The 27,054-nt window shown below is 34.7% G+C and overlaps 1 protein-coding gene across 1 annotated transcript in view; it reads right to left on the bottom strand.

Moving 5' to 3' along the window:
- LOC116165348 overlaps positions 1-23,487 on the bottom strand; it is a 30,380-nt gene extending 6,893 nt beyond the window's left edge. The window contains exon 1 of the mRNA XM_031479706.1: positions 23,246-23,487. Coding sequence (XP_031335566.1) covers positions 23,246-23,297 — 52 coding nt within the window. The 5' untranslated portion in view covers positions 23,298-23,487. The remainder of the gene's footprint in view (positions 1-23,245) is intronic.
- Between the last annotated feature and the right edge of the window lie 3,567 nt (positions 23,488-27,054).

Consider the following 27,054-nt stretch of genomic DNA (forward strand, 5'->3'; position numbering starts at 1 on the left):
CTAGCGAGTTGTCCACTGACGAACCCTACAGATGGTAATTTTGCAAGCCCAAAATTGTCCAGGGAACGAAATGCAAATTTATCCGAGTGCCAACTATCCCATAAAGGGAATTTTTTAAACCGAAATAACTTGCTAAATAGTTTATTTATAATGTAGTTCATGCTATATCTATCAATGTTTATTTTCTTGGTAGATGATTAATGGAGAAGGGCTCTTTACACATAAACATTTAAAGGCTGCCTGGCATACAATCAACATCTACGCTATATAATGATTTTAAGATTGATTATTTTTAGTTGCCTACATCCTTGATGATGTTGGTGTACTTCTTTTGCTAACTGGCCCCTTTTCCTAATAAAAAGAGTAATCAAAATTGGTCTTAAAAAGCTTATTTAAGAGTAAATGAAATTGATATTGGTAATCAAAAGTAAAGTTGGATTGAATGTAAAAGGAAACTAACCTCCCAATCCCAACTCTTGGCAATCATGATCACAATTACATGAAATAGCTAATTACGCCATGTGCTAGGTTTAATTTTACGAAAGCTTGATGTGAACCTTTATGGAGTAACATTCTCGGGCTTTGTTTATCATCAATACTGCCCTGTAAAGTATAATGGAGCACGGACATTACGGCTGTAATACGTCATCTGTTTTGATTATTCCAGACGGTTAAAGTTTTCTCGAATCCTTTTGGACCACAATGATTCCATCCAATTCCAGAATTCTCTCCTCCCGTCGAATCATTATTTTCTTCAATCAGCGATCGCTCTAATCATTTTATAGTAATTCAAAGTTTCATTGTAATGATTGGACTGCTTGTCGTTTCAACGTGAATTCATATCACCAATCTTTCGTTCCTGAAAGCAATACCAACGCTGCTTCAAAAAAACAATCGCTTCTTTAACAACAAACAAACATAGAACGCGAAAACCTCTTGAGCTTCGTTCTTATGCCTTTTACTATTGAATAAGCACTGCCTTTACTCAACTTCGCACAGTAGCCTGTGACAGATTGGCAAAGCGGCTTCAAATTTTGGAAATTATGATCCACATTTTATATCTATAGTTATACCAAGAATACTCTAGATTTCACTAGGTGCGGCAATATGGTCTTGTGCATACTTTTTGCGTTCTTCGACCCCGAAAACAGTGGAGACAATAAACAACAACGTTCTATGGATATTATCTCCGATTCGGTCCTCATGTCCCGAAAATCCCTCCGCAGCCCATAAAATATATCCTTCTGATTTGTCTGCCATGCATATTGGTTTGAGCGACTTCCTTTTGGGATCATAAACTCAGAAAACGACGGAAGCGCTATCGCCATCTGGAATGTTCGACTTGGCAGAATCGAATTGTCGGGCTGTTTAATTAAAACCACTTGTTGCCAAAATCTCGCAAAAATATGCAAGCATGATATAGGTACCAGGTACCTACCACACGCGTTGCTAATGTGAAACATTATGACGAATTAGGAACTGAACCATGCTCAGATAGGTACATATCCAAATTAAATTACAATTATCTCGGTTATTATGCTAATAATTTTCCTAAACTAGATCCTCCCACGGAATGAAAACCCACTTACTGAGTGCCAGAAAAGGTAAAGCAAAGCACTATCAAGTATCTATTACATTTTAATCAATTTTTTTCGTGTTTGAGCTTTTCAGTTATTTTGGTATAAAATTAAGTGTTTTGCTCTAATTTTCAATTACGTTTATAAACACCAATATATTAATATTTGTTGGGAAGTTTTCATGCTCCATTCTCAACACGTATTGTGTTGGTAAAGTACAAAAAAAAACAATTAGTTTTTTTATACTTGTTAGTTGAAGCGCATCGAATCCATACAAGTGCTAATTAGTAAAATTTTTGTTTACGTTCCGGTTGATAGGCTGCATGGTATTAACTCTTGTTTTTAACCAAACAAGCCGCCCGACGGTACTAAAAAATCATTAACTTCTTCAGAATTAAAACACGGTTTGTCATTTAGTGGCTTTTATGTAGCGCGGTGCCATTATCTATTTCATGATATTTACATAACAAAAAGTGATCAAAATTACAGGAAAACGCGGTCATTTTTAGAATTGCAAAGTAGCTAATTTTAAAACCCATCTTCGGTCACCTAAATTAGCATTTTAGCAATGTTTGAACAGGTTCATGACTAAAGTAAGTAAAGTTGTTATGCATCATAAAAAAGAAAATAAGTTACATGAAGGTGATTAGAAAAACTATTTAAAACGGAAATGAGATATTGAAATAAGTCAGAAGAAGTATTCGTGTAAGAATCTCGACATAGCATGAGCACTTCATGGTCCGATAAATCTAAAGTCACCGACCGAAAGGTACGCGTGGTTATGTTGATGCGCACCAGGCCGTTTGGTACAAATAGGTTTTACATCCAAGGATATGACAATTACGGAAAATTCAAAAATATCGCTTTACATTAAAAATGCCTTACGAAATCGTTATGCATAACTTCCTTCGGATCATTATAAAATACCGGTACAATTTGCGGAACACACCAACTTCGAAATTGGCCATCTTTGTTTATATAATTTAAGCTCTACAATTATTTTGAAGAAAAAGTCTTGTAGAATTGGACCGTGACCATTTTATAGCACACACTGCTTCACCAAGCGCTACAAATTACGAAATAATCATTTATTCCCATACTAATTTTCGGCCCAAGACAATTATGACAAAAAAATTGTTACCCCAACAAAAAAAGTGCTTAATGCATTTTTTATATCCTTTTGAACCGTTGACCGTGGTACGGAACTGGCGAGAATTATTGTATGGTAAATAATGGTTCGAATAGGCTATTTAAAAAATCATTCATTATGCAAATAATAGATAAATGTATGTACCAAACACCGTTAAGACATTATGTTTCGAAATTTGGTGCGCGGATAATGCGGAAGTAAAATATGGGAGGTGTGTTTGAGTATTCAATCCGCATAAAAATTATCCTCATACGTATTCAACTCGCTAACCAACAATTAGATTTCGTTTGAATTCAGTCATGAGGGAACAGAATACGCTAAGGTCTTATTATTAGCCATTCATATTTCTATGATTGATGATTCTAATCGACAATTAATTCAAAGCTAATTAGATACAAAGCCGGGCGTTACTTAAAATTAAACGCAAATTATGTGAATAATAAAATACACAAAATACCTCCCGTTGCGATGGGAACTAATTTCCTTTTCGAATATCAAGAAGTCAATCATTTGGAAAGATGACAATTAATTTGGTTCAAGGAACGGTGAGCAATGCGCAGTAATTTCGCTTAAAAAATCGAATATCATCAAACTCAACCAACTATGATAGAGAAACAAAAAGAATAATGACATTCCAAAAGATCGAAATTGTTCAATGATGTTAGTTTTGCAGAAGAAAGGAAAAGAGTTCCTGACCGTTTTAGTACACTCGTTTGTAAACACATCCATTTAATTTTCACAATATGCGACTGTGGAAAATTAGTTTTGCAGTTTAATTTCTTGTTTCCCCTGGTTTGTTTCGTGACCGCTTTGATCTTTGACATTAAGTACGAATTGTCAGCTAAACGTTGTAATAAAGGAGTACACTCTTGAACAGTGCAATAGACCTCTCCAATTAATTGATTGTGATTCATTTCTTTGCACACTTCAACACTTCGATTTTTCCGATTCGCACCTTTTTAAATTAGGGTACCTATATCAAACAAAAATTGGGGGGGGGGGGGGAGATTGTGTAAAAAGATTTTCGTTAACACATCTTGAAAACGGTGAGGTTTTCGTAAGCACATTATACTAAACGACGCCTAATTAGAAACAGACCAATCAATATCATTTCTATATAGCACGTGTTTGGCAAATCGTCACTATGGGGGATGCGAATTTAGGGAGTTCGGTGGTGTCTAGGCGGAAGAAGTATAAATTCTCAAAAGTTCTCCACAAACAGTTTTCGTTATGTAGCGCGAGCAGCTATTTACTTACGAACATACTAATTAGATTTTGAGTCTGGGTAAGGGCCAAAGCTGAAAATGTTTGGGCCAGACACAAAAAAAGCATGTGCACATGAGGAACTACCACATCTTTTTTGATACGGAAGTAGCATCATAACCTGACATACTAGTCTTCACGGATGGATTTAAAACAATGGAAGGAACAGGCACTGGTATTTACTCCAAAGAACTGAAGCATGGCTGCCCTACCGGCACTTGGTAACTGTAAAATTACCTCTAGGTTGGTTTCCGAATGTTACCATTTAGTTCTCATAATTCTGCTTATTCTGCGATCAAATTGTCGCTCCACCTTTTTTGGGGACGCTCCAATGGCGCAGGGCTGATTTGTCATGTGTAATCCTTACAATCCTCCGGTCATCAATTCTGTCAATGTGTTAATTCCATTCCACCTTTCTGCTCAACACCCAATTGTTCACGTTTTCTACCTTGCATCTTTTCTCACATTTTCACTCCACTGTCAAATCAAAAGTGTTAAGCCTGTTACGCAGTACCCTCATTTCGGTTGGTCCCAAAAGCTGTTTACTTTTAGATGTGTTGGGCCGGGTTTCGGCGGTATACGTCACGATTACTGCCTTATATATTTTGAACTTGGTTTCTGCTTCGCCATATTATGCCGTTCAGGCATCTCGCTATTCTTGTTGCTTTTTGTGTGTTGCCTCACTCTTGAGCTCGTATCGGTCAAAGGGCACGCTTGAACGAACGGCAATTAGAAAGCCGACGAGTAAACCCACTGGCCTCAAAACAGGTCAACAAAAGTAACGATGCACTGTAATCAGATTGTAAACAACTCAAATCGAAAAGAAGGAAAAACCGGAAAAACCTGAATATATCTTCAAAATAATATATTTTTTAAATAATCTTTTTATGGTATTCAGAAATATAAAAAGTTTTATACCAATCTACGTACTTTAAATTTGTGGTCAGTGGCGTAGTTCTGCATGGTCAAAGGGGAATATTTTTTTTAAATAGCAACCCCTAGTTTTCAGTACATATTTTGAAAGTGTAACCTTTTGGATATAGCGGCATAAAAATTTATTATATTACATAATCAAATTTAAGAGAAAAACACAATATCACAGCACAGTGATATTCAATATGGCAATGTAGATGTGATTTAGGCAATCCTTTTTCTATAATTTTTTGTTTTGTTCCAGAAAGTCCATTGGGACCATTGGCAGCATGCTTAAGGGTAAGAGATTTGGTTATTACTTAAAAATTGTTAATTTATATGAGCGCAAATTTATGAATTAATAAAATATTGTTGATGTGAGCATATGCCACATATTTATAAAGTTTTTATGCACTTGCATAGAAGCATTTACAGAAATTCTTGCTGTTCATCTTTGATCAGTAGTCAGTCTATATTCAAAGTTATTCACTAATATTCGCGCATGATTTTTTATAGCCATTGGTGTGGTGCAAAATTTCACTGCACCCAAACACCCATAATTTATGATTATTTGTAAAATATAAAATCGTTTAAAATCTGAAATTATATGTCTTGCAATGGACATGAAATAAATTTAAAATCAAATCGAAATAAGGGAGTGAAACCTTCTAATGACTCGATAATTCTCGGAATTATTGAATACTTCGACATATGCAAACCTAAAAACCTTTCCATCTTACAGAAAGCACTACTTCAATACAGGTCTTAAAAGGTGCTGTTACATGGTATTAATTTTTAAACCTGCAAATGACGTTTCCACGTAGGTATATTCTCGGATTTAAATAATTTCTCTGGCTGTGTAGATCTTTTATAAATTTATCAACACAATTATCGCCTACAATTATAAGTGTTTTATTTGAAGCAGTACGCCCTATGTGTTGACGCATTGTTAGAGGTATATTAAAAACTGCTAAATTTCCAATATGGGGCCACTTCCCGTCACCAAAAGAATCATTTTCAAAGAAGGAAGCACCTTTTAACTTGTCATATTTCTTAATTTTTGAGCTCTGCACTATAGCACTTTGGATAGCCATTTTTAACGTGAGTGACGAGATAATTTTGACGGTTATATTTTTGTCTTTGATAAAGGTTCGACAGAGTAAAAATAATACACCTAGCTACCTGGTGTGCCTACAAAAACAATAGTGTTACAATGAACGATTTTGTAATAATTCCGTGAACACTGGTTTCTTTTCAGCCATTAACAACGTGTATTGCCTATTATTAAATAAAATGTAACTAACAATAATAAACATTTATTCAATTTTGAATTTTTGATTTCTTGATATCCGATAATTTCACTCAATTTTCATGGGTTGAAACTACCTTCAATGAATTGTTATGTTTCTGTTTAGGTACGTAAGTAATAATTCCGTGAACACCGGTTTTCTTTTCAGCCATTAGCAATGTGTATTGCCTATTACCAAATAAAATGTAACTAACAATATTAAGACTTATTGCATTTTTAATTTTTGATTTCCTGACATCCGATAGTTTCACTCAATTTTACAATGGAGAAATGATCATTAATTTTTACAGATTAGGAGAATACATACATTTGGAGTTATTGTAGGAGGAAGTTGATGAACTGCATGGCAGACTCAGCGATTAGTCAGTGTAAGATTGTGCAACAGCAGACTTGTATTCACCTGAACCGTGATGAACAGGGTTCTAAATTTCGAGGCTTACATTTTCAACGTTCCTCCAGTTTGAAACTACTAATAAACGTTTTGTGTTCTTGTTATTCTTATTTATTAATCGACACTACAAGCAAAAACGTTCATTGTCACACTTGCATATGAATTCTAAGCACAAGTTACGAATAGGACGCATTTTCCTATAGTTTCACTGTAATTCTTAGATAAGTAGGTACTGTGTAACGCACCAGACACCTTTTTTTTTACAGCAATAAGGATTGTGTGTCTAATTGCCATGTTAAAACAGTGCAGAAGCAATTAAAAAATCCAAGTTGGCCAGAAGCTATCATTTCATTTAAATTAAAAGATTTTATTAATTCTATGAGCAACAGGTTTGCAAAAACTGCAGCAAGCAATAGAGATGGTGTCCTCCTAAAACGTGATAGTATAGGTTCCAAAATTACCTTTAGGATCAAAAGGTGAATTTTGTGGCAGTGGAATAGCCATGCAGCATTCTTAGTTATTGTTTTTCAGAATCAGATTTGTATATATTTTTTTAATTTCAAGCAATATATTTGAATGAACAGCTTTCAAACATTCGGTTGATGTATTGTTCCATTGTTTTTAAACGTGTTGTGCGATGTAGAATGGGATCAAAGAGAATCTTTTTTAACACGTTTTTATTGGTTCTATTGCGGCTATCGATTTCAACCTCGTAGGGTCATCATCAGGCCGAGCGTCATTACTATGAAATGATGAGGCATGTACTATTATTAGCGGAGTAGTATGTGTAAGTTATCAGGAAAGATGTTTACTAAAATTGAGGTTGTTGTGTATACATATAATATAAATCGATAGCCGCAATAGAACCAATAAAAACGTGTTAAAAAAGATTCTCTTTGATCCCATTCTACAGCTTTCAAACAATAAACAACGTCAACTTTTTGAAACGTATATTCTTTTGGTGTATTTGCACTAAAAGCAACAGTATAACAGTATACGATATATAAAGGTTTGAAATGAGACAAACTTTTAGGCCCATACTTTTAAAATAAATTTGTGTACGAAATGCCACATCATTCTGTTGGAAAGTTACGAAATTAATTATTTAATTGAATTAATTGTCACGCAGTACAATTTTTGCAATTATCAATTTAGTTATTTAAGATATTTATGGTTTACCTCACAAAATGATTTCTGACAGTGAACGAGTTTATCTCATCCTCTATAAGGCGATTATGTAACTCGGGGGATTCAATATTTCACTCGATTTTCAAATAGTGGAAATTGACTGTAAACCCAAGCCCTCTCTAAGATTTAGAACTTTGTTAGAAACATCCATAACTCGAATTAGAATTGAAAATCTGTAAATAAGGGACTAAGTTCACATGGACCTAGAATATAAGGGACAGCAATTAATTTGGTCGCTCTTTCTAAATTAAATAACACAGGAACAGTATGTAAGTGTTCATTTTTGGGTCCATCACTTTTCGGAATCGGTTCGCGCCGAACTATTACTTATTATTATTATTTCATTAACGAGCGCGTATAGCAGTTCATAATTTTGCGATGTCTGTCGGTCGGTCCATTAGCACAATATCTCGAAAACGAATGGACCGATTATACGATGAAATTTGGCAAGTGGATTCTTTATCAAATTTGTAGATAGGGGTTCGAGAATTGGTAATTTAGGCCAAAAACAAGGAAGGTCTCCGTTAGTTATTACCCGAATTGCATGAAATTCAAAGTGAGCATAGCCTTAGTCATATAATACGTGCGTTTGCTATATTTGTTTACACATTTATTATAATTCATACTTGCTACCGTCAGGTACAGGGCGGTATTTTGCAATATTCGCATATTCGGCGAAATAATTGCAAATACACGTACACAAAATTACGAACTTGTAGCGAATGAATTTTCATTTTAGTAAATAGAGTGTATGCTTAGTAATTTTTAGCATAGTTTAAAGTCTAGGAAGTACCTAATATTTTATATATGGAGGTAGGTTAGGCAAACAAGGGCACTGAATAAGAATAAGAAACCTTCAGTCTGGAACGCGTGATGAGTCAGTTGACATACTAGTAAATAAAAATATAACAAAGGAGTATTATTGTCTAGATATTTGCGGAAATTAATTGCATCTTTCTCTTTCTGGTGTAATAAAAATGAGATAAAACAAGTTGTAAATCAGCATATGCATGATGAAAGTGCATTTTTGGTAATACCGATTAGTATTTTATTAGCGAAGTTTAAAATTATCTATCTCATGAGTAATCTAACTCAAAATAGAGTAGAGCCTGCACATCTACACAATAGCTCGAAGGGAATCCAGCGCATATTCGTGTGGCAGATCCGTATTCAATCAGCTAGCTAATTTTGACTTCATCACCAATAGGGTTTTGTCGGGGGCTACTCCATTTTCCCTTTGTCGCTCCCACAGTCATATAAATGCGCCATTGTGGTGGATTTCGCTAACAACCCTCCAGAAAATAGTACTCAATTTTTGGGTTACTTGTCATAGCTTGAGCTTCTATTGGCGACCCGAGAAAGAGAACTTTAAGAAATTTTCAACCGCGACAAAGTTCGCAACGGAAGGCAAGTGTTGAGCGTCGGAAGTCGACTACCCCTCGAAAACGAGCGCCTTGCAAAGGGTGGTTCATTTCGTTCCTAGGAAGAATAACGAAATTCCGTCACGCAGGAGTTGTGCACGTTCACAAGATCTTTCCGACGACGCGCGTTGGAAAACAATGGGCCCAAAACTGTAGAAGAAGATAGGAAAAAACTGAAAAATGACCACGTTAGTAAACCATCCTCGGGGATGGCACTCACGTTCTGATAGGTACACGTGACACGTCCATTCCGCGGTTTTCTGCAAGCGTTCTTCTGTTCTATAGACCCTCATTTCCTGCCAGCCAGCCGGCTGGTCAAAATGGGATGAAAAGCTACCCTTTAACAAATAAATTTGCGAAAATGCACTACAAGAGTAGGTATAATATTCCTTCTGCAAATCCACCTTACCAAACTCGTCATCTATTCTTACAAAGTGGCTATCATCATCAGTCACTTTAAAAATCCACGACGGCTGGGCCCTCCTTTCAAAATATCGCGGCCTACGAATCTCGAAGTTCAAATCAGTTTCCCTTTTGCTCCGCAAGGTCGGTTCACTGTTCGATTCTTTACATTATGGTAGCGTAGTGCAATGCAAATATGTAACAAACTAACTTCAAATTACTAGATATCAAGTCAAGCCAACTATTAAGTTTTTCAAGTCAAGTACTTGACTTCATGAATCGCTATTGATCTATATGTATAGGTATGTAAAAGATACAACACTAATAATCATTTCAGCATCATAAAATGTGGAATAAAGTGTAGGTACAATTTCGTACGAAGAAAATTTACATGTAGATACGTGAAAACAAAGTCAGCTTAGATTGTAAACGATATCATCGAAGAGAAATGTTTCACAACAACGAAAATCAACAATAGAAAATATGTAGGTATAAAACAATACAAAGGAATCCATTTTAATTTTCTGAAATTTCCGGAGTCTCAGCCAACAATCACATTCCTCATTAGTCATTACGTACTGTAGCAAAGCGTTATAATTTTTTTACTATTTTAGAACACTTTAGTTTTTACAATAAAGAACGGAAACGCATTTTTTATACATTTGGTAGTTAAAGCTCATTAACCGCGCTTGCATCTCAGGTTCTTACGCAATCTCACGCTTGAAATAGCTCGTAAAAACTATTCTCCTTTAACTCCCCGAAACACCTGTGGAGCAAAATCCGGATTAAAAACCAATAATATCCGGTATTGCTAGTGATTCCGTGATATCCGGTGTAACATTCGGCTATATCAGCTTGCGTTTGGGATTGGGTAACCGTACAAGTAGTATTGAAATTACTTTCGTATTACAATAACAATTTCAGGGGTTCAATTTACCCCTTTTGCAATTGATCACTTACACGCGCAGGGGAATTGTCGCGTTTCGTAAAATAAATTTTGTTCAAATGTGAGAAATGTTTCGCTTGCGTACCTACCATAGAAAATCACTTTTTGTTACAACTTTTATGGTTTTACACCCCATATTTATTTACGACGTATAATTAACCTTATCCTAATGACTGGTATTTTATACTCCTATTAGAAAAGACTTATTGTGTCGTGAAATCAATAACTCTAAATAGATAGGTACCCATTTACCTGTACTTTTAAAGTCTATATCAATATGCATATCTGTGCTGCGTACCCATAAGTTGGGAAATTGCCGATAAATTAAAATCCTTACTAGAATAAGAGTAATGGGAGCACTTACAAAAACGGCTTAGGTGGAATTTGGGAATTCATTAGCTTTTTGCTATTTACCCTTAAAGATATAATTCATCGTACACAATTTAAACCCCAAAACCAAGCAAACCTGGTTGAAAACAATCATTCTCAATCAAGTATTTGTTTTAAATTTAGAATAATTAATCCTTGCAAAGTACTTGCAGTAGGTCGGTATCTACGTCAAGAAGTCAATTAACGCCAAAATGAGAAACTAAAGATAAAAAATATGAAACAATTTATATCACGGAAACAGTTTTGAAAATTCGAATAATAATTTTTAATTTATTTTATTTATTTATTTATTTATTTATTGTCCCTCTTGAATATAAGGGTTGAATCTGCAATGCACTAAAGTATGTAAGGTTAAATAGATGTTTGATACATTTCGAAGGATAAAGCCGTCAAATTCATTGTTTTATTTTTATAATCAATTTTTTAAAGTTTAACGTTACCTCTTCTTTACAACACAGTTTGAATTTTAAGTTGAATATCGAGCCTAATGTTTTGTGTATCAATTCTACAGCCTGCGTGGCAACATTATACGATGCCTTTTTTTACTACATGTATACAGGGTGTCGTTAGTATCTTGGAATCATATAAAGTTCCAATTTTTTCTGTTTTCTGTCAATAGGGGTAGTGTACCACGTATATCAGCAAAAAAACACTTTTCCTTCAAATACTGATACGTCCATGTTTTGCGAAAGATGGCATTTGTTTAACGGAAACAGTGTTCCATTACTCCATTTGACGAAATGAATTTCCATTTAAAAATGTTAAAAGTTGTATTATTTCTCAATAATTGTAACGGAAACGAAAAATATTCATATGTCAGTGATATTTTCTATGTGAAAATGTGCAAAACTTTTTCCTTTGTCATTTTGTATATAATTAGGTATGTAGTAAATCAAACAAAACAATAGCATACGCTTTGGCAGTTTGGCTCCTTTAATTTAATTATGATATGTGTACAAACTTGCCCTCTTGCAACCTGGTACCAGTTGGGCGTTGTGGTTTGACTCCTTTAAAAAAAGTTTGGGCCTGGATGGACGTAGTATGTATAATTTTTGATCTCTTCCATTTCCATGTCAAAATATACCTAAACTTCATGGGCTTTATTAAGGTGCCCAATCGTCATTTAAACTTTTCGTCTTTCACCTAAAATCTTGGTGTTATACCTACGTAGATAAATTACCTTTGGTTACGGTTACATTTGATTAATGATCATAACTGTATACATAGCGTACCATAAGTTAAACAAATCATTTTTTGAAAGCCGAACAGAAATTCTAGAACTATTTCGCAAACTTCCCAGTGCAATTTAGACATATAGAAATCTAATTGACGCAATTTACGTTAATTAATAGTTATTAGAAATGTTATAACTTTACTACAAAACTCGTTTCCATGGGTTCGAAATTTCCCGTGTTTATAATCTACCATAAAGTCGGTCATTACTGATTAATTTAATTAGTTCAAGTATTTCAGTCATAATATAATTTTATTAATAAACGTCTCTGTCAGCAAATACGGTTATTTGTTTATTTTCAATTGGTGAACGTTTTTTGTCGTTAAGTATCCCGTGCCGACGCGACGATATGCAATCAGCAGACGGTGCTAAAAGTGAAATTGATTTTGTCATTGCCTTGAAGTGGGCTTCATTCAGTTCTTGTGTATACCTATTTTTAATGATACGTGGGAAGGAATACAGTTCACAAATTTAGTACTAGAAATGCCGGAAGTTTGAATTAAATAAAATTGTGCGAAATTAATATTAATTGTTTATTGTGAAGCAGTGTCCTTATTTTTACCGTAGGCAGACCTTTGTAATTTGATATTCGTTTAAGTGAGAATCTGTTCACTAAAACTCCCACAACGGCCACAAATCTTACTTAAAATTTTTAAAATTATGTAGTGGAAGTGGTTTCTGAAAGAATGACATTGATTTCCTGTCGAAACATCCCCCGATGCTTTCAGACGAGCATCTGTAAAGCACCACAAAAGATTCATTCTTGTGTAGAATTCAAGGGCATAACCAGCAGGTAACTGTAGCGAAAGAGGGAAGTACAGCTACTAATTGAAAAATCGCCCAATAAAAAATGCAAATAACACGATCATTAGTTTTCCTGTTCTCTTTTCGGTCATATAGACAACCAGATTGCATTTTAAAGTCCTTATTTCAATAATAAATAAGGTTTGATTCTGACTGACGTTCTCTCAACTTGGCCAAACGTAAAAAATTCATACGCACTTAAAAAGCTCTTCAATGTCGCAGCAGGAACAAAACATTCATACCTGAAAAATGACAATAGAAAATTAGAACTTTCTCTATTGTACGATTTCGTCATTTCATTACTCTGCATACAATGAAAATATAAGTAGATATGCATATTAGTTATTTTATTAGTGTCCTTCTTTGCCTCAACTTGGATAGAGGAATCACTTATGTAAAAATGATCGTAATATGGAAGACTAACATAAATCATTTCCATTATGTCATCCTACAGGAATTTTACTTAAATTTGTCTTTATCTTCTACTCCTTTGGAGCGGTATTTTATAGTGTTCCTGTTTTTCGTTGAAAATAACAATTCTTCATATTCGCTAAAAGAAGTAGTTAACTCTGCACGACCCGTAAATTTAAGGGGTTTAGGAGTTTGTCTTAAATGAATTTTAGTGCACAGAAAGCCGCTTATTTTAATAATATAGAAACCAGAGCGATCGCTAAAGGCTCATTTCATTCACCTAATAAAATCAATAGCAAAGGGGATGTATTTAAATCTATAAACAAGATAAAGGGGTGGGTTCCATCTTTTATCTCATTCTGGTTGAACACCTCTATACTTTTTGGTCAAGTTATGCAAGTAGTCAATCGATCGCTGATGAATAATAGTTGCCTTTTGGCTCGCCTTTTGGTGTATGTAGGTACTTCCGATAGCATACTATACAAAAGCACGCCGTTTGAAAATTTCATTCTTTCAGGGAGCATTTTGTTCCTTTGAATTTTAAATGAAAACTTGAAAGACCGACCGAACCATACTGATAGACATTTTTTCTCAATGAACTTAGAATGCACAAGTGAAATGCCTTCCGTTTAATATAAAAATCTTCGTTCTTTTGTTATTCTTCTTATTTTATTGAGTTTGTTGTTTGGGTTAGAATCGCAAAAGATCTCGGGTCTGTTCAAACTGTTGAATAAAGTAGGTGCAGTTTTATTGTCTGTGATGATATTCCCCTTAAAAATTCAGCTGCGTTATACCTTTCTATATTTTTAAATATATCGTATCTATAAATTTTTCAGATGAAATATTGAATTTGGAACTCGAAACATCTCGATCAAATTGAAAAATATTGTGAAGGGTGCTTAGAGAGAAAAATGAAATCATGCTCGAAGGGTTTTGTATACATTAAAGAGGGTTAACGTCACATCCAACAATATACGTGGATTTTCATAGGCAAATGGTTTTCCACATGCCACGGAAATACCGTTTCGAATTGTGCATTTTGTATCCATATCGGTAGCGGTCATGTATCAGAAGTGTGTAGACATATTGAAAACTCCTACTCTGTAGGACGTACATTTTTTGGAATATTTTCAAAACTTGTAGGCATTTTGAAAAATTTGTGAAACATGTAACCAAAATCATCTAGAGATTGTACGTTTAATTTTAAAAGTGTTGGAATGTTTAATAAAATTGGAAATATCCCCGAAATATGTAGGCAATGTTAGGAATGTGCCAATAATTTTGAGACTAATGATTCGGAAATGTATAAAATATTTCCAATGGTGCACAAAATTTGGAAATACTTAAGAAATTCCAGAAATTTTGCTACAATTTTTTTAGAAATTTTGAAAATATTTGATTATGTACATACAGAGGGATGGTCATGGTGTATCTATGAACTAAGAAAATTAATTTTATTGAAATATTATAGATTAAAATGGGCAAATTCATACCTTAATAATTATATTGTGTCATTTCGAATAAGCATATGTGGCTCTTCTGATGAAACGGTTCGAAGTATTGATTTAAAGTTTGGAGATCTTCAATGAGACATTGTTATGCATGGTTCTGAATGAAAGCTAATTAGCTAAAGTTGAGGACGGCTGCTATCTTGAATTTTTTAAAATGACAATATAGGTCATGCGACACATCATTGAAAAGCATCTTACTTTCTCTTTCTAGTGACATTTAATCTTTTTTTTGGAAAAAAAAATTAAATTTTTACCATCTGATATAAGTGAAGGGACAAGGCCGAAATAGTTTGATATATGTATAGATTTGCAGTTTGAAGGACTTTGTTTGAAAGACATTGTTACGCATATTTCGGAATGAAAAAGAAATTTAAATGTCCCATATTGTCAGTAAAAAAAATTGGGGTAATGAAGAAATTTGTTTTTCATTTCCAAACAACCTTTCCAACTCCTTCAAATAATATTTCATCTTCACTGTCTTTTCCATTGAAAAGCTGAACTGTACATGAGAAAATGGGCGAATTTGCTCTTTGAACAACATTGTGAAATCCCAGTCCAGCTAGGTATAAACCTATGTCTAAATTATCCCGTTCTCTGTAGGGATCGCAGTATTGCATTGTTACACAAGGGGTCTTTATGAACTGGTTTTTTTACATTATGTCATTTTTTGTTATCTCACATAACATTAAATCCGCGTTTCCAGGAAGTAAATAAATTAATTTATTGTAACATTAGGGTGTTCACGCAATAAACTTTATTGTGAAACATGGTCAAATGACAAGTTTGTACGTGGGCCGACGATTTACGTGAGAGAATTACAAGTTTTAAAAGACTCGTTTGTTGGTCCCACTGAAATTGTTTAAATGCTTAGGCAGGGTAGCTCCTCAACTTCAGGAAAATGATTACACATTCCCATAGCATCTCTTAATTATAATAGAGCAACCTTACCCCAAAGCTCTTTTGAGTTATTTTTGGATGTTTGGTCCATTTTGAAAACAGGAAACGTGCAGAATAAAGTCAAAGAATATGTTTTGGTTCTTCGTAGGAAAAAAGAAGGCGGAATGGTATCTATTTATGTTATACTTTTTTTTACTGTTACCTATGTAAAAGAGTAAAAGTTGAACTCGAAAAATAAAAGTGGAATAAGTAACTAGACAAACCTGTAAATATTCTCACAGGATGTCGTAAGGTGACCATAGACAAGAAAATTTAATTTTGAAGATGACAGCAAATAAAGCAGGTTCTTAATTAATTCTTTCCGATTGTGCTAGTATTTCGAAATGAGATTTCGGATCGAAACAAAGATAGATTTAAATTGTATAACATTTTGAGTTAATTGGTGGGTTGGATGATTTGAACAGACGTAGTTAAGCAGGTAGTTTTGAGAGGTGGTTTATATTTTTTTTAATTTGTAATTTAAGATAGAACCGACCGTCTAATTTAGAAGTGAAAAGTCTTCGGTAGGCGCCGAACATCCGAGACGGCTACTAACGTTGCCTTGGGCTACCACTACCGATCACGACACAACTATATAATTAAATTTTATAAAATTCACAAAAAAAGGTAATACACAAACCGGCCCTGAATTGAACACCTGCTGCAATGAAAAGAAAACAACCACTCTCGTCAAGTTGAATTGTGTATAAAAACATAAATGTACATCCGCACATTAGTGGCAATGATGGTTTGGGTACAAGAATGCGATTAATATGTGATTAGGTCTCGACGTGTAAAATATGGAAAACGTACACCAAAGCAAGTTCATTAAAACATTAACGCTTTCAGCTCTGTACATTCATTGCGAACAAGCTCGCTTAACTATAACAGGCAATTTAAGTACCGCAAAACTAGGTCTTATATCGTTAACCATAACTAATTAAATCTAATTGCAATTTCGTGAATGTATGAGCGTTTTAAACAGGAAGCGAATTAATTATGGAACATTTTCCTAGAACTTGCCTCAAAGTTTAGTAACCATTACTTTTCACTGATTACACACACTAGTAAAGTAGAATGAGACCTATCGCTCCATTTTACAAATCGTGACATAGCTGTGCCAAATTACAGAGTATACAGCTATAAGCCTATTGTTATTTAATACATCATAAAAAGGAAACCTTATTCTGCTCCATTCTACAGATGCTATTTGATTTTGGTAATTTAATCTAACGTAATGAATGATGCAAAGTGAACGTTGACCGGAAAAGAGATTTGGCAAGTCAAGTTTAAAGGCATTAAGGAAGAAGCCTTCATCCCATATTGGACCAGTTTTATTTCTCATGTCCTCTTTTACATAACTGTCGATTATAAATTGTTTAACAGTCAATAAGCGTTGATTTATTATGGTACTTGATTAACTGAATTAATTTCCTTATCATCGTCTTCGAGTACCAAAGGAAACGGAAATGTTGTCGAAAATCGCTCCTTCTTCCTCATTATAAGCTTTCGCCAGTTACAGTGGATCAAAATAGAAAAGAGAACTTATTTTTCATAGATTTTTGAGTTTTTATTTATACTGTAATCCCTACTGAATTCTGATGATAATTTTCAAAAGTATATCATGCATTTTGTGTCCACTAAGTGTTTATAAATTAATTCAGCGTAGCTCAGTAGAGTTGAGTTATAGTCGCTCTAACTTTGGTTAAAAGGGTTCTGTGTTCGAAGGGTTGAATCGTAGTTGCTCCTTGGCGCCAGTTGATATTTTAGTGTGAATTCGAGGAAATAAGAAAAAACAATTTATTCCTAAAATTTAATTTTAAAATGCGTATTGGTAACTCGAGGATGGAATACCCTCTCCGCCTCAACGGTTATAGCTCTTTACACCACTCAAAAGCTCCAATTGATTCTATTTCGTAATTTACCTATAAAGTTTAATAAGTAACATACCAAAGGAGGGGTGTCTTCAGAATGGATCTGGTCGTTCCATCCATTATTAAGTATAGATATCAAAAGCTACAACTACAATTACTTATCAGTAAAAGCTCGTAATTTGTGCGTACAATGCACATAATTCGAGACAATTAGAAAAAAGTGAGAGTAAGCGGGGGCGGGGAGAGGCCTACGTCCAAATAAACCCTTCTAACAATGGCGCTAAAAAATGTCAATTTCTTGTAAATAAGAGCTCATAAATACCTCATGATTTTGATGCACATCTTGAATTGATTCTCGAGCTTTATGTCTTTACGATTATGCATGCGATTGATCTTATTTTCAATTTACGAAGGCGAATAGAGACGCCTCTAACAAATTGCACAATTTTCCGTGCAGCAGTTCTAGTTTTATCCACACGATTGGAGCGATTTACAACTGTAGACTGCAACCAAAAGTTGTAAGTGACTGTGTTCTATAATAAAGTTGTAGGTTTGATCTACAATAGTCATCACTATAGAATTCAAGAAATTGTGCTTTGAATATCTTGGTTTCGGTGTGTGCAAAACTTACATTGATCAATGAATCTAATACGATATGTCATTTTATGGTTATTATGATGATAGCAAAAACAACTTTATTTGATCGCACACAATAAAGTTTTATTCTTATAGTATGATTATAGGGGAAGTAATTAGAGTGAATGAAAATTTGCGTTGATTGATCTTAGAGAGTAAAACGGAACTCGTAGCAAAACTTCCAGTGATAACCTTCTGTAAATCGTTAAAATGGGGACGGTCATGTTTTAATTGTCTTAACCTCAACCTGAATGAGTTCCTAACACGCTTAAAGATGCAGTTGCATAGTAGGCTCGATTCGGTAGAAAGAGCGAAGGAAATATGTAAAAGCAAGTAGCAAATCATTTCTGACACTAATGAGAAATTAAAAATTTTGGTGTAACAGAATGAAAGATATTTCATAAATTCCACAGTGCGTAATTTTAAACTTGTTCTCTATATATATCCATTCAAATTTCATTTAAATTCTTCTTTACATGGTCAGTGGTTATGCGTTCATGTTTTATTCCTTTGAGCAAGATTTTTGCTTTTGAGTTTCGTGGGTTTTAGTCAGTTAATTTATTATCAAAGCTCACAACGTTTACATGCCAAAGACATTATTAGAAGAAACGGTCAAATGCTTTATTATTGATTTTCATTTTGAAAACATTAATGCGATCATTTTATTTCTTGAATCGATGAAAGCTCCATTATCTAAAAAAGATTGATATTTTGCAAATGATTTAGTGAATCTCTTGAGTCAGAATGGTCAAAATTAACCCAAATCTCGGGAGCGAACGTAATTCTTAACAATAATAACTAATGCTTTTTAGAGATATGGAATCCGCAATAATGATAATCACTTGTGCTCTATGCTCATTGGATTGTGCCATTAAAATACTATTTCATGATAGTTTCGCTTGTCACATGCCTCTAGCCAATTAGACATCGGGATTCAACATCTGCAGTGTAAACAGCTTTTAGTGCAGAGATGCCAACTGCGTCTCTGAGGAATCTGAGCTTATAAATAGATTTAGGGATAGTTCGACTGATAGCTTCGGTTGGTGGGTGTTGTCTGGAAAAATTCATTAAACAAGTTTGCCAATTTCGTGGGAGACTCGATCACTGATTGTCCAATATTGACGGACATATTTTGGTGAATACCGGTACGCTGATTTGTAAGTCAATTGATTATTTTCCAAGTCGTCTTGCTAATATTTTTCCTGGCTACCATTCTCTTGGAGTTGAAGTACTTGAATTTTGTGTTTCTCAATAAAATCCTATGGGCTGCTTTAAGTGCCACAAATCGGTGTTTCAGACCAGGGTCCAGGATACATTTTTTGTAGTACGTACAGGTTGTTTAGCTTTTGGTTTGAAGAAATTATTTCCATGGCTTTGTTCGGAGTGTCATCGGACGTTTTCTGAGTGGAAAACAAACCATATAGTAGTGTAAAAAAGTGTCAAAGAAGTTATTGAATTTATCATTGACATTCTCCGTTTCGAAAACGTTCTCCCAATATCCGCTTGTAAGAAGCTCTAGAAAACGATGCATGTCATTGTCACAGTATATTCTCTTACACAAGAAGGTGGTAGGCCACTGCACAGAAGTTCCAGACGCATCCCAGATTTTTATCAGTTTATGATCGGAAAAATGGATATCAAGTAGTTCATAACAGCGTAAAAAGCGTAAATTAGTGCAAATGTTGTCAATGGCTGTGTGAGATTTTTGTGTAACCCTAGTGGCCGACTCCACAATGATTCTCAAATTGAAGGATTGTAATACGTTCCTAAGTTCTGTATACTTCTCATCATGGCACTCGAAGTTAATATTGAACATCAAATTCAGCTGGTGAATAATTGTGTGATAATTACTGCCCGGAGGCCGATAAATATTTACAACATTAATTTGTATGTTTTTGTAATGCCACTTAATGCAACACCCTTCAAAAATTCTTTCAACGGAGAACGATGTTACGTCAATTGGGTATACAATCGTGTCGAAACGATGCCATATCGCACAGCCACCGCCCCTTGCAGTAGATCCACTGATTGAGTTCGATAACGAATAGTTGTCGATTTGATCACTATGGGCCCAAGTTTCAGTAAGACAGGTAGTAATGGTTGACTGTCTTTCAGTAGCACTTCAAGATTATTTTCTTTGTTGTTAATACTTTGGACATTCAACAAAAATAGCAATCTTAGGAGTTAGGTTTTAGGAAGATTGGTGGCTAGTCGGAATAAAAAATGGTTCATTCGTGCTCCCCGTGGGGCGATTTCAGGGTTTCAAATAACTCACTTGGCACTGACACATGAAAAGAGCTGTACTCATCTGGCCGCTTCGAATTAAGTTTGACACATTTGACTTCATCAAAATCGTGACCTTTAAATGTTCAATAACTTGTTGAACCGTTACTGTAGGATCTAAATTGTAGGCATGGAGGTGAGAGAAGGTTTTTACTCCTTTTAAATTTATTCCAACTGCTGATCCTTCAATAAGCGGCTTCTTTGGCTTCCTTCGTTTGGTAACCTCTATGAAGTCTCCATCGCCATCGAAGGTTCTGGTATTTACCACAAATTTGGCATTTTGTGGTGGTGGTGGTGGAGTTAAAGCATTTTGAGGCAGATATTTAATAGCGGCGTGTACTTGGACAGCACTGCAGGCTTTGGCCACGGATGGAGGTCTAATTAATTGAGTAGTCATCTCTGTTGAAGTATTAATCTTTGAGATAGCTCTTTTATTTATGTTAGAGCTGGCATTTCCAGCAGATACCGTTGAGGCATACGATGTAGATATTGTTTGTTTATTAAATGTCGCCTTGAGATTATAGCAAGTTCATGTTTAAGGTTCGTGTTTTCATTGATAATGGACTGCATGTTATGTTTTAATGCAGTAATTTCGGGTAGAATAATTTTGTTGAAAGCATTTTCAATACTTAGTTGCATTAAATGAGCAATATTAGAGTTTATACCAGTGGCATTACTTACGGGATCGGTCGTTTCAGTGGACGCACATGCCGATGGGGGTTCATTTAGTACCTTGCAACTAGCAACCATCCCACGATTTCGCCACTGGTTTTTAGAAAATTTAGATTACTCTCACTTAATCCAACACATTTTCGGAAGCGTAACAGGCTCCACACACTTGCGACACTTAACGCGCCATTTTAATAATAATTAATTTAATAATTAATTCGAATTATTCATTCAAACGGAGCATCATTATTTTTCATTTGCTTATATTTTCACTTCAAGTACTTTGAGCACTACTTCGAGTACTTTGGGTGAAATGTACATCTACAGACATGGAATGTTAACGCTATGACGGACAAAAACAAAATTATCAGTAAAACCATAAAAGAACCGGTCAAATATAATCGGAAGTTGGAAGACGCCTAGTGACACTATTTAAACAAATTACCGACAAGGAAAATATATAGGTAGAAGGTTTCCTATATTTTTTAATTGCGCCCCTTGTGAAAACTTTCTCCATAAATCACTCTATACAGCATGTTGGATAGCCACGAATTAATTGATTTACTTCTTTCCCGAAAAAGCTTTTGATCTAAATAACTTTCTGCCGAATGGCATATAAAAAAATAAATTTATTTAGGCAATTTTACATGTAAACGTGATATATTTCTTTCAACAATTTCTGGAAAACAAATTCTATGAATAAGGACTTTAGAAATATTACTCGGGTGACTGCTCCATTGGAGATTTTATAATCCAAATAAGCCACGAAAGTGCTTTACTTTTGATACGAAAAATGGGAGGAAATATGTAACTTTCTTGGCTTACACTAGTATAATTGAAGCAATATCTTTCCCTAACCGCTTTTTTGTAATCTCTTGTGAACGTCTGCCTTTTTAAATTTTAAGCATCTTTTGCCTATGATAGCTATAGGTACTGATGCAGAAATTGCCTCCTTTTGTTCTTGTTTGAGTTTCAGTTTGAGTTCAGTAAGCACTAGCACTAAGAATCTATGGGGAGCAACATATAATTGAATGAGTGTAATTTATATTCGATAAAAGCAAATAAGTCGATATAACAACGGGGAGAGCTTTTTTTAGTCTTACGCGGTCATGCGGCCGCGCGCTTTTGCAAAACCTATCAAAATATTGTAAAGTGCATTCGGCTTTTCTATATGCGCTCTATAATTAAATTCATCGTATACGGTCTCCCAATTTCCCATTATGTATAATCTCAATTCCGCTGAGGAAATATCCCTCGTGATTGTAAATTATGTGGAATTGGCTATCTTGAATAATGTATTTATCTTTAGGGGTTAAAAGTTTTATTATTTTAATTAAAATCGTAATCCTAGATTAGCGTGCTTATTTGATTTATCGGGGGTGAGAACGAATAATTCAATTTGAATGACGCGCGGCGCTAAAATCTGGGTGGTATTAACGTGGGTTTTATAAAATAGAGCAGATTTGTAAACAAATTTGAGGGCAGATCCCACAAATAGACATTAAAGTTAATTTTATGCAAGAAGAGGCATTGTTCTCGGTAATCACAGGAGTAATGATTCAAGAAATATTCTGGCACAAACCGTGTATGCTAATGCGATAAGTAAAGTATGTAAAATATTTAAGATTGTGGTTCAGATGAAAGGAAATTTATCCGTGGTTAGATGACCGAAGAAGTAACAAAAAGGTAGCAGGTAAATGCACGAATTGTCACATCCCATGATCCCTTAAAATGTACCTTTACACTGTTCCCGGCAATTAAGCGCTTCCGCATTCGTTATAAAAGTGTACATTAAAAACTCCCCTGTTACAAATAAATTTCGCCGTCACGGTTACTAATACCCTTCTTACTCATGCACAAAAATTACAATAATCATTAAAATGCGGTGTGTCATTTCATGTTGGTTACCTAAATTACTACTTAAAAAATAGAACTTACGTAAAACTTGTAAAAAGAAGAATCCAACTAAAGCTAACTCAGTGTGATGCATTTTGCAGTCTTTGGTATTATTGGATAAAACACAAAATTAAAATTTAAATCTTTGAAAATTTTGTACGCATAATAAAAGTTCGACAATTACTTAAACCGCGCAAATGTACGTATCAACTCGAATTCGGCATTCTTCACGCGACTACGGCAGAAAACTGAATGAAAGTTCTCTGGTAGTCAGTTTATGAATGGAAATGTGAAGAGTATTTTACTGGACCAACACCCACTACCACACACGCACCAGGTATCTTCGCTCACATGGTGCCTGGAGGCACAAACCACGCAAGCGCAGGTATCTTAAGCTGCATTTCGAAAAAGAACTTATGCTATTTTTGTAAACCGAATGCAATAATTTGTGGTCTTAATTAAGAATCAACTCGAGGAAACATGAGTAATCAATACCAATAGTAGCATTCCTCTCACCTGCAAACGTTTGCGGTAAGTTTGCAAAGTATGGAATTTCAATTATTTAGTTGGTCACCCTAGAAATTCTTGGGATGTGCTGAAATCAGTAACGTTCTCTGAAAGGAATTCTAAAACTTCTTTTGGTATCGTCTTTTGTGATGGTTTCATTGTTGTAGAGAGCACTTTCTATTATCGTACACATTTAGACTGTCCCACGGAAGATTTGGACGAATGCGAATCCACTTACCCGGTAATTTGTCGAGCAATTAGAACTGTTGCAAAGGGTTTGATAAAATGCATACAATCGTTATTACATTGGTTTAGAGGCTTACACAGGGCAAATTAACATAAAAGCCTCATTAAAAAATAGGAATTCCACTTCAGTAACAAACAAAGATTATGGGACACACGGGGTGTGGACTGAAATGTGTTCGTAATAAAACATGTTAATGCAGAGTAGTACCTACGTATAAGACATACTGTACGTTTCGTTGTTACAAAATCGCATTGAACCCATAAACGGTGTTAATCTACGCTCTAAGCCCTAAGGAAAAGGATTAAATCGTTTTTCCGACACGCATTTCTCGAATAAGAAACAGCGAACATCATTAGAAAAGTATAGAAAAATTGCAGTGAATAATACTTTTACACGTAAAAAGTTTCGTGTTGACTTCTTTTGATAACATATTTCCAGGATGTTAATCTATGGATAGTTGAGCTACTCACCGTGTACTTACAGACTTTTAGCACAGTACCGCAATTGTTTTCGAAATCCTAAAATTCGTACAATTTTCTTTTCAGCACGGTGTATGATAAAATGAGACAAAATTCAATTTCTTTCCCAACAAAGGTGATGTACCTTGACGTTTAGATACGTTTCAAATGAACTAACTCAATTTACCCGTAGATTTACCCCAACAAAAATTTTGTGTTGTATGACTTTTGTTAAGACCGGTTAAACGTTTATACAGTACAAATTTAAGCAAGGAAAGGCGGAAACAAGCAGCAAGTGCGTAAAATTTTCACCGTTTTATAGAATTCACGTGATGATTTTGTCCGTCCGTCTGTTCTTCGTCTAACTCGAAAACGAAAAAAGACAGCGATGTCAAACCATCGTCAATCCATTTCTGCGAGTTCTAGAATCAGGGCTATTAAATGTAAATCGCGTTTCTGAATGCTAGCCGAGTGTCAAAAAATTCCTGTACTGAAAATTAGTGATCTTGCAAATTTATTTCACTTTGTCTTGTTTGTAAAAAGTCAAAAATTTCCAAATTATTTAGTTAAAAATAGTTGTATATAGATAGTTGTATCATCCCGTGCTTGCTTTTGTTTGTAAAGTGAAATTGCTGTGACATGGTTGGTGATATTCTTGCACAAATGTCACGGTTGTTTCTTCAGCCCAACGAGACGTGATGCACGTTTGCGCATTTACGACCATTTTCAGACTGCTCTGCAACGTGCATAGAATAGAAATATACAGGGTCGCAATAAAAGATGGGAACAAAGCATGAAAATTAGAACGCTTCCATTTGAGATTATTTTGAGATTAAAAAATTTTGAGTACGACCGCCCGCCATCAACTATTTTAAAATGGGAACATAGGTCATGTCATACGTCATTAGAAAAAAACCTTTTTTTTCTCATTTTTCTTCTCAAATTAACAGAACGTCAAGAATTAATCTAAAAGCAATGAATTTAATAAGTCTCCATTATTTTCTAATTTAACACCATTTAGATTAAAGTCGTAAGAAAAAGAAAAAAAATAAGCTTTCTAATGACATGACATATGTTGCTACTTAACAAATTCAAGACGGCAGTTGCACTCAAAAACCATGTGTCAAAAAACATTTCTTTAACCTCAAATTATGTGAAATAATTTAAAATGGAAGCCTTCTAATTTTCATGTCTATATCTCCAACGGTCAGAGTTTAGATTCCATCTTTAAGAGCGACGCTGTATATGTAGTTTAAAATTATAAAAAATTAGAATTTCTGCAAGAGAGAGGGCACAAATAAGGTAGAAACCGTTTAAGATTTTGAGAAAAATAAATTTTCTATAATGCCACTCTTTGGGAAAAGTTCAATTTCGTCGCTGCACCTTACAAAGTGGCGTTTTACTAATTACAAGAAACAATTTCGAATTACATTAATTTTCGTATTTGTAATTATAAGAGGAAATTAGAAATTCCGTAAAAGAAAAGACGTCATATAGTTGGGATTTTGAAAAAAATAGGTTCTTCATTATATTCTATCGAGGTGGAGCTTTATTCGGCGTTAATTTTTTTTGGAGCAAGTTGCTAATCGTTAGGAACAGTATTCCGACAGGGCGTAAGTAAGATACTCCGGAGGAAGCGAATTCAGGATGCGAGTTTTGTTTGGGGGCGAGTTTTTCTACACACCCAAAATTTACATCTGTAATGTAAATTTACACTTTTTTCTACAAGTGCGATGGATTTTGACCATAGGATTCATACGTAACACTACAAACAATATTCCGTCATGAGAGGCTCTATCGTGTCAACAAGAAGATAATTTTCGTAAGTAAGATATCAGAGTGTGTTAGGGAATGACTAGCGAATTGGGTACTGTAACAAGTGCGTCTCCAATTTTGGAAAGACTGTGTTTCTCTTTTTCATTGCTCGAATTTGCGTAGTGAATACCCTCGAACTCTAACTAAAACTCTGTGAAAATCTAACCACTTTACATGATATGTTGTGATCTTCGCTTTGCCATTTTTTTAAATGTACCTGTGCTATGGAGATTGCTCATGATCAGGCGCTCTTCATATAATAAGTACTATTGTTGATGCACTGCTGCATTGTAGCGGAGTATGTGGTAAGTGGGCAGTATTGTTCAATGCCGCAATCTTGAGAGATTCTGTGTTACTAATTGCTTGTGATTATAAAAAGTAATTAAATTTTGCAATAATTGCACATTCTCAGCTCTTTTCATTTACAGTTGCTTTAGTAGAGTATTTAACACGAATCTGTTTGCAGTAAATATAAATTAATGCCGATTTACTATCAGTTCTTTGCAGAAACTTCGAATTAACGCTCACATGCGGTTTAATTCAAAGTTGTAAATATATACAATATCCACACGCAAACCTACGGATAGTCCGATGTTTCCCGGGAAGGGCAGTTAAAGCTAAGCTGTTCAAATAGACGCATGCCGCGGCCACTGAGTGGCCTCCAAGCATGGTGTCGCCAATCGAGGGAGCCAAGTGCCTCTCAAAGCTACCGTGGAATCGACTATGGCTACCTTTTATTTTCAATAATAATTCTATTTTCTACACTCCCATGATATTTTTTTAACTTAAAAACGGAAAACCATGTCTAAGCTACAATTTTGCTA

The sequence above is a fragment of the Photinus pyralis genome, unplaced genomic scaffold (assembly GCF_008802855.1).
Source record: "Photinus pyralis isolate 1611_PpyrPB1 unplaced genomic scaffold, Ppyr1.3 Ppyr1.4_LG3a, whole genome shotgun sequence".
NCBI classification, from domain to species: domain Eukaryota; kingdom Metazoa; phylum Arthropoda; class Insecta; order Coleoptera; family Lampyridae; genus Photinus; species Photinus pyralis.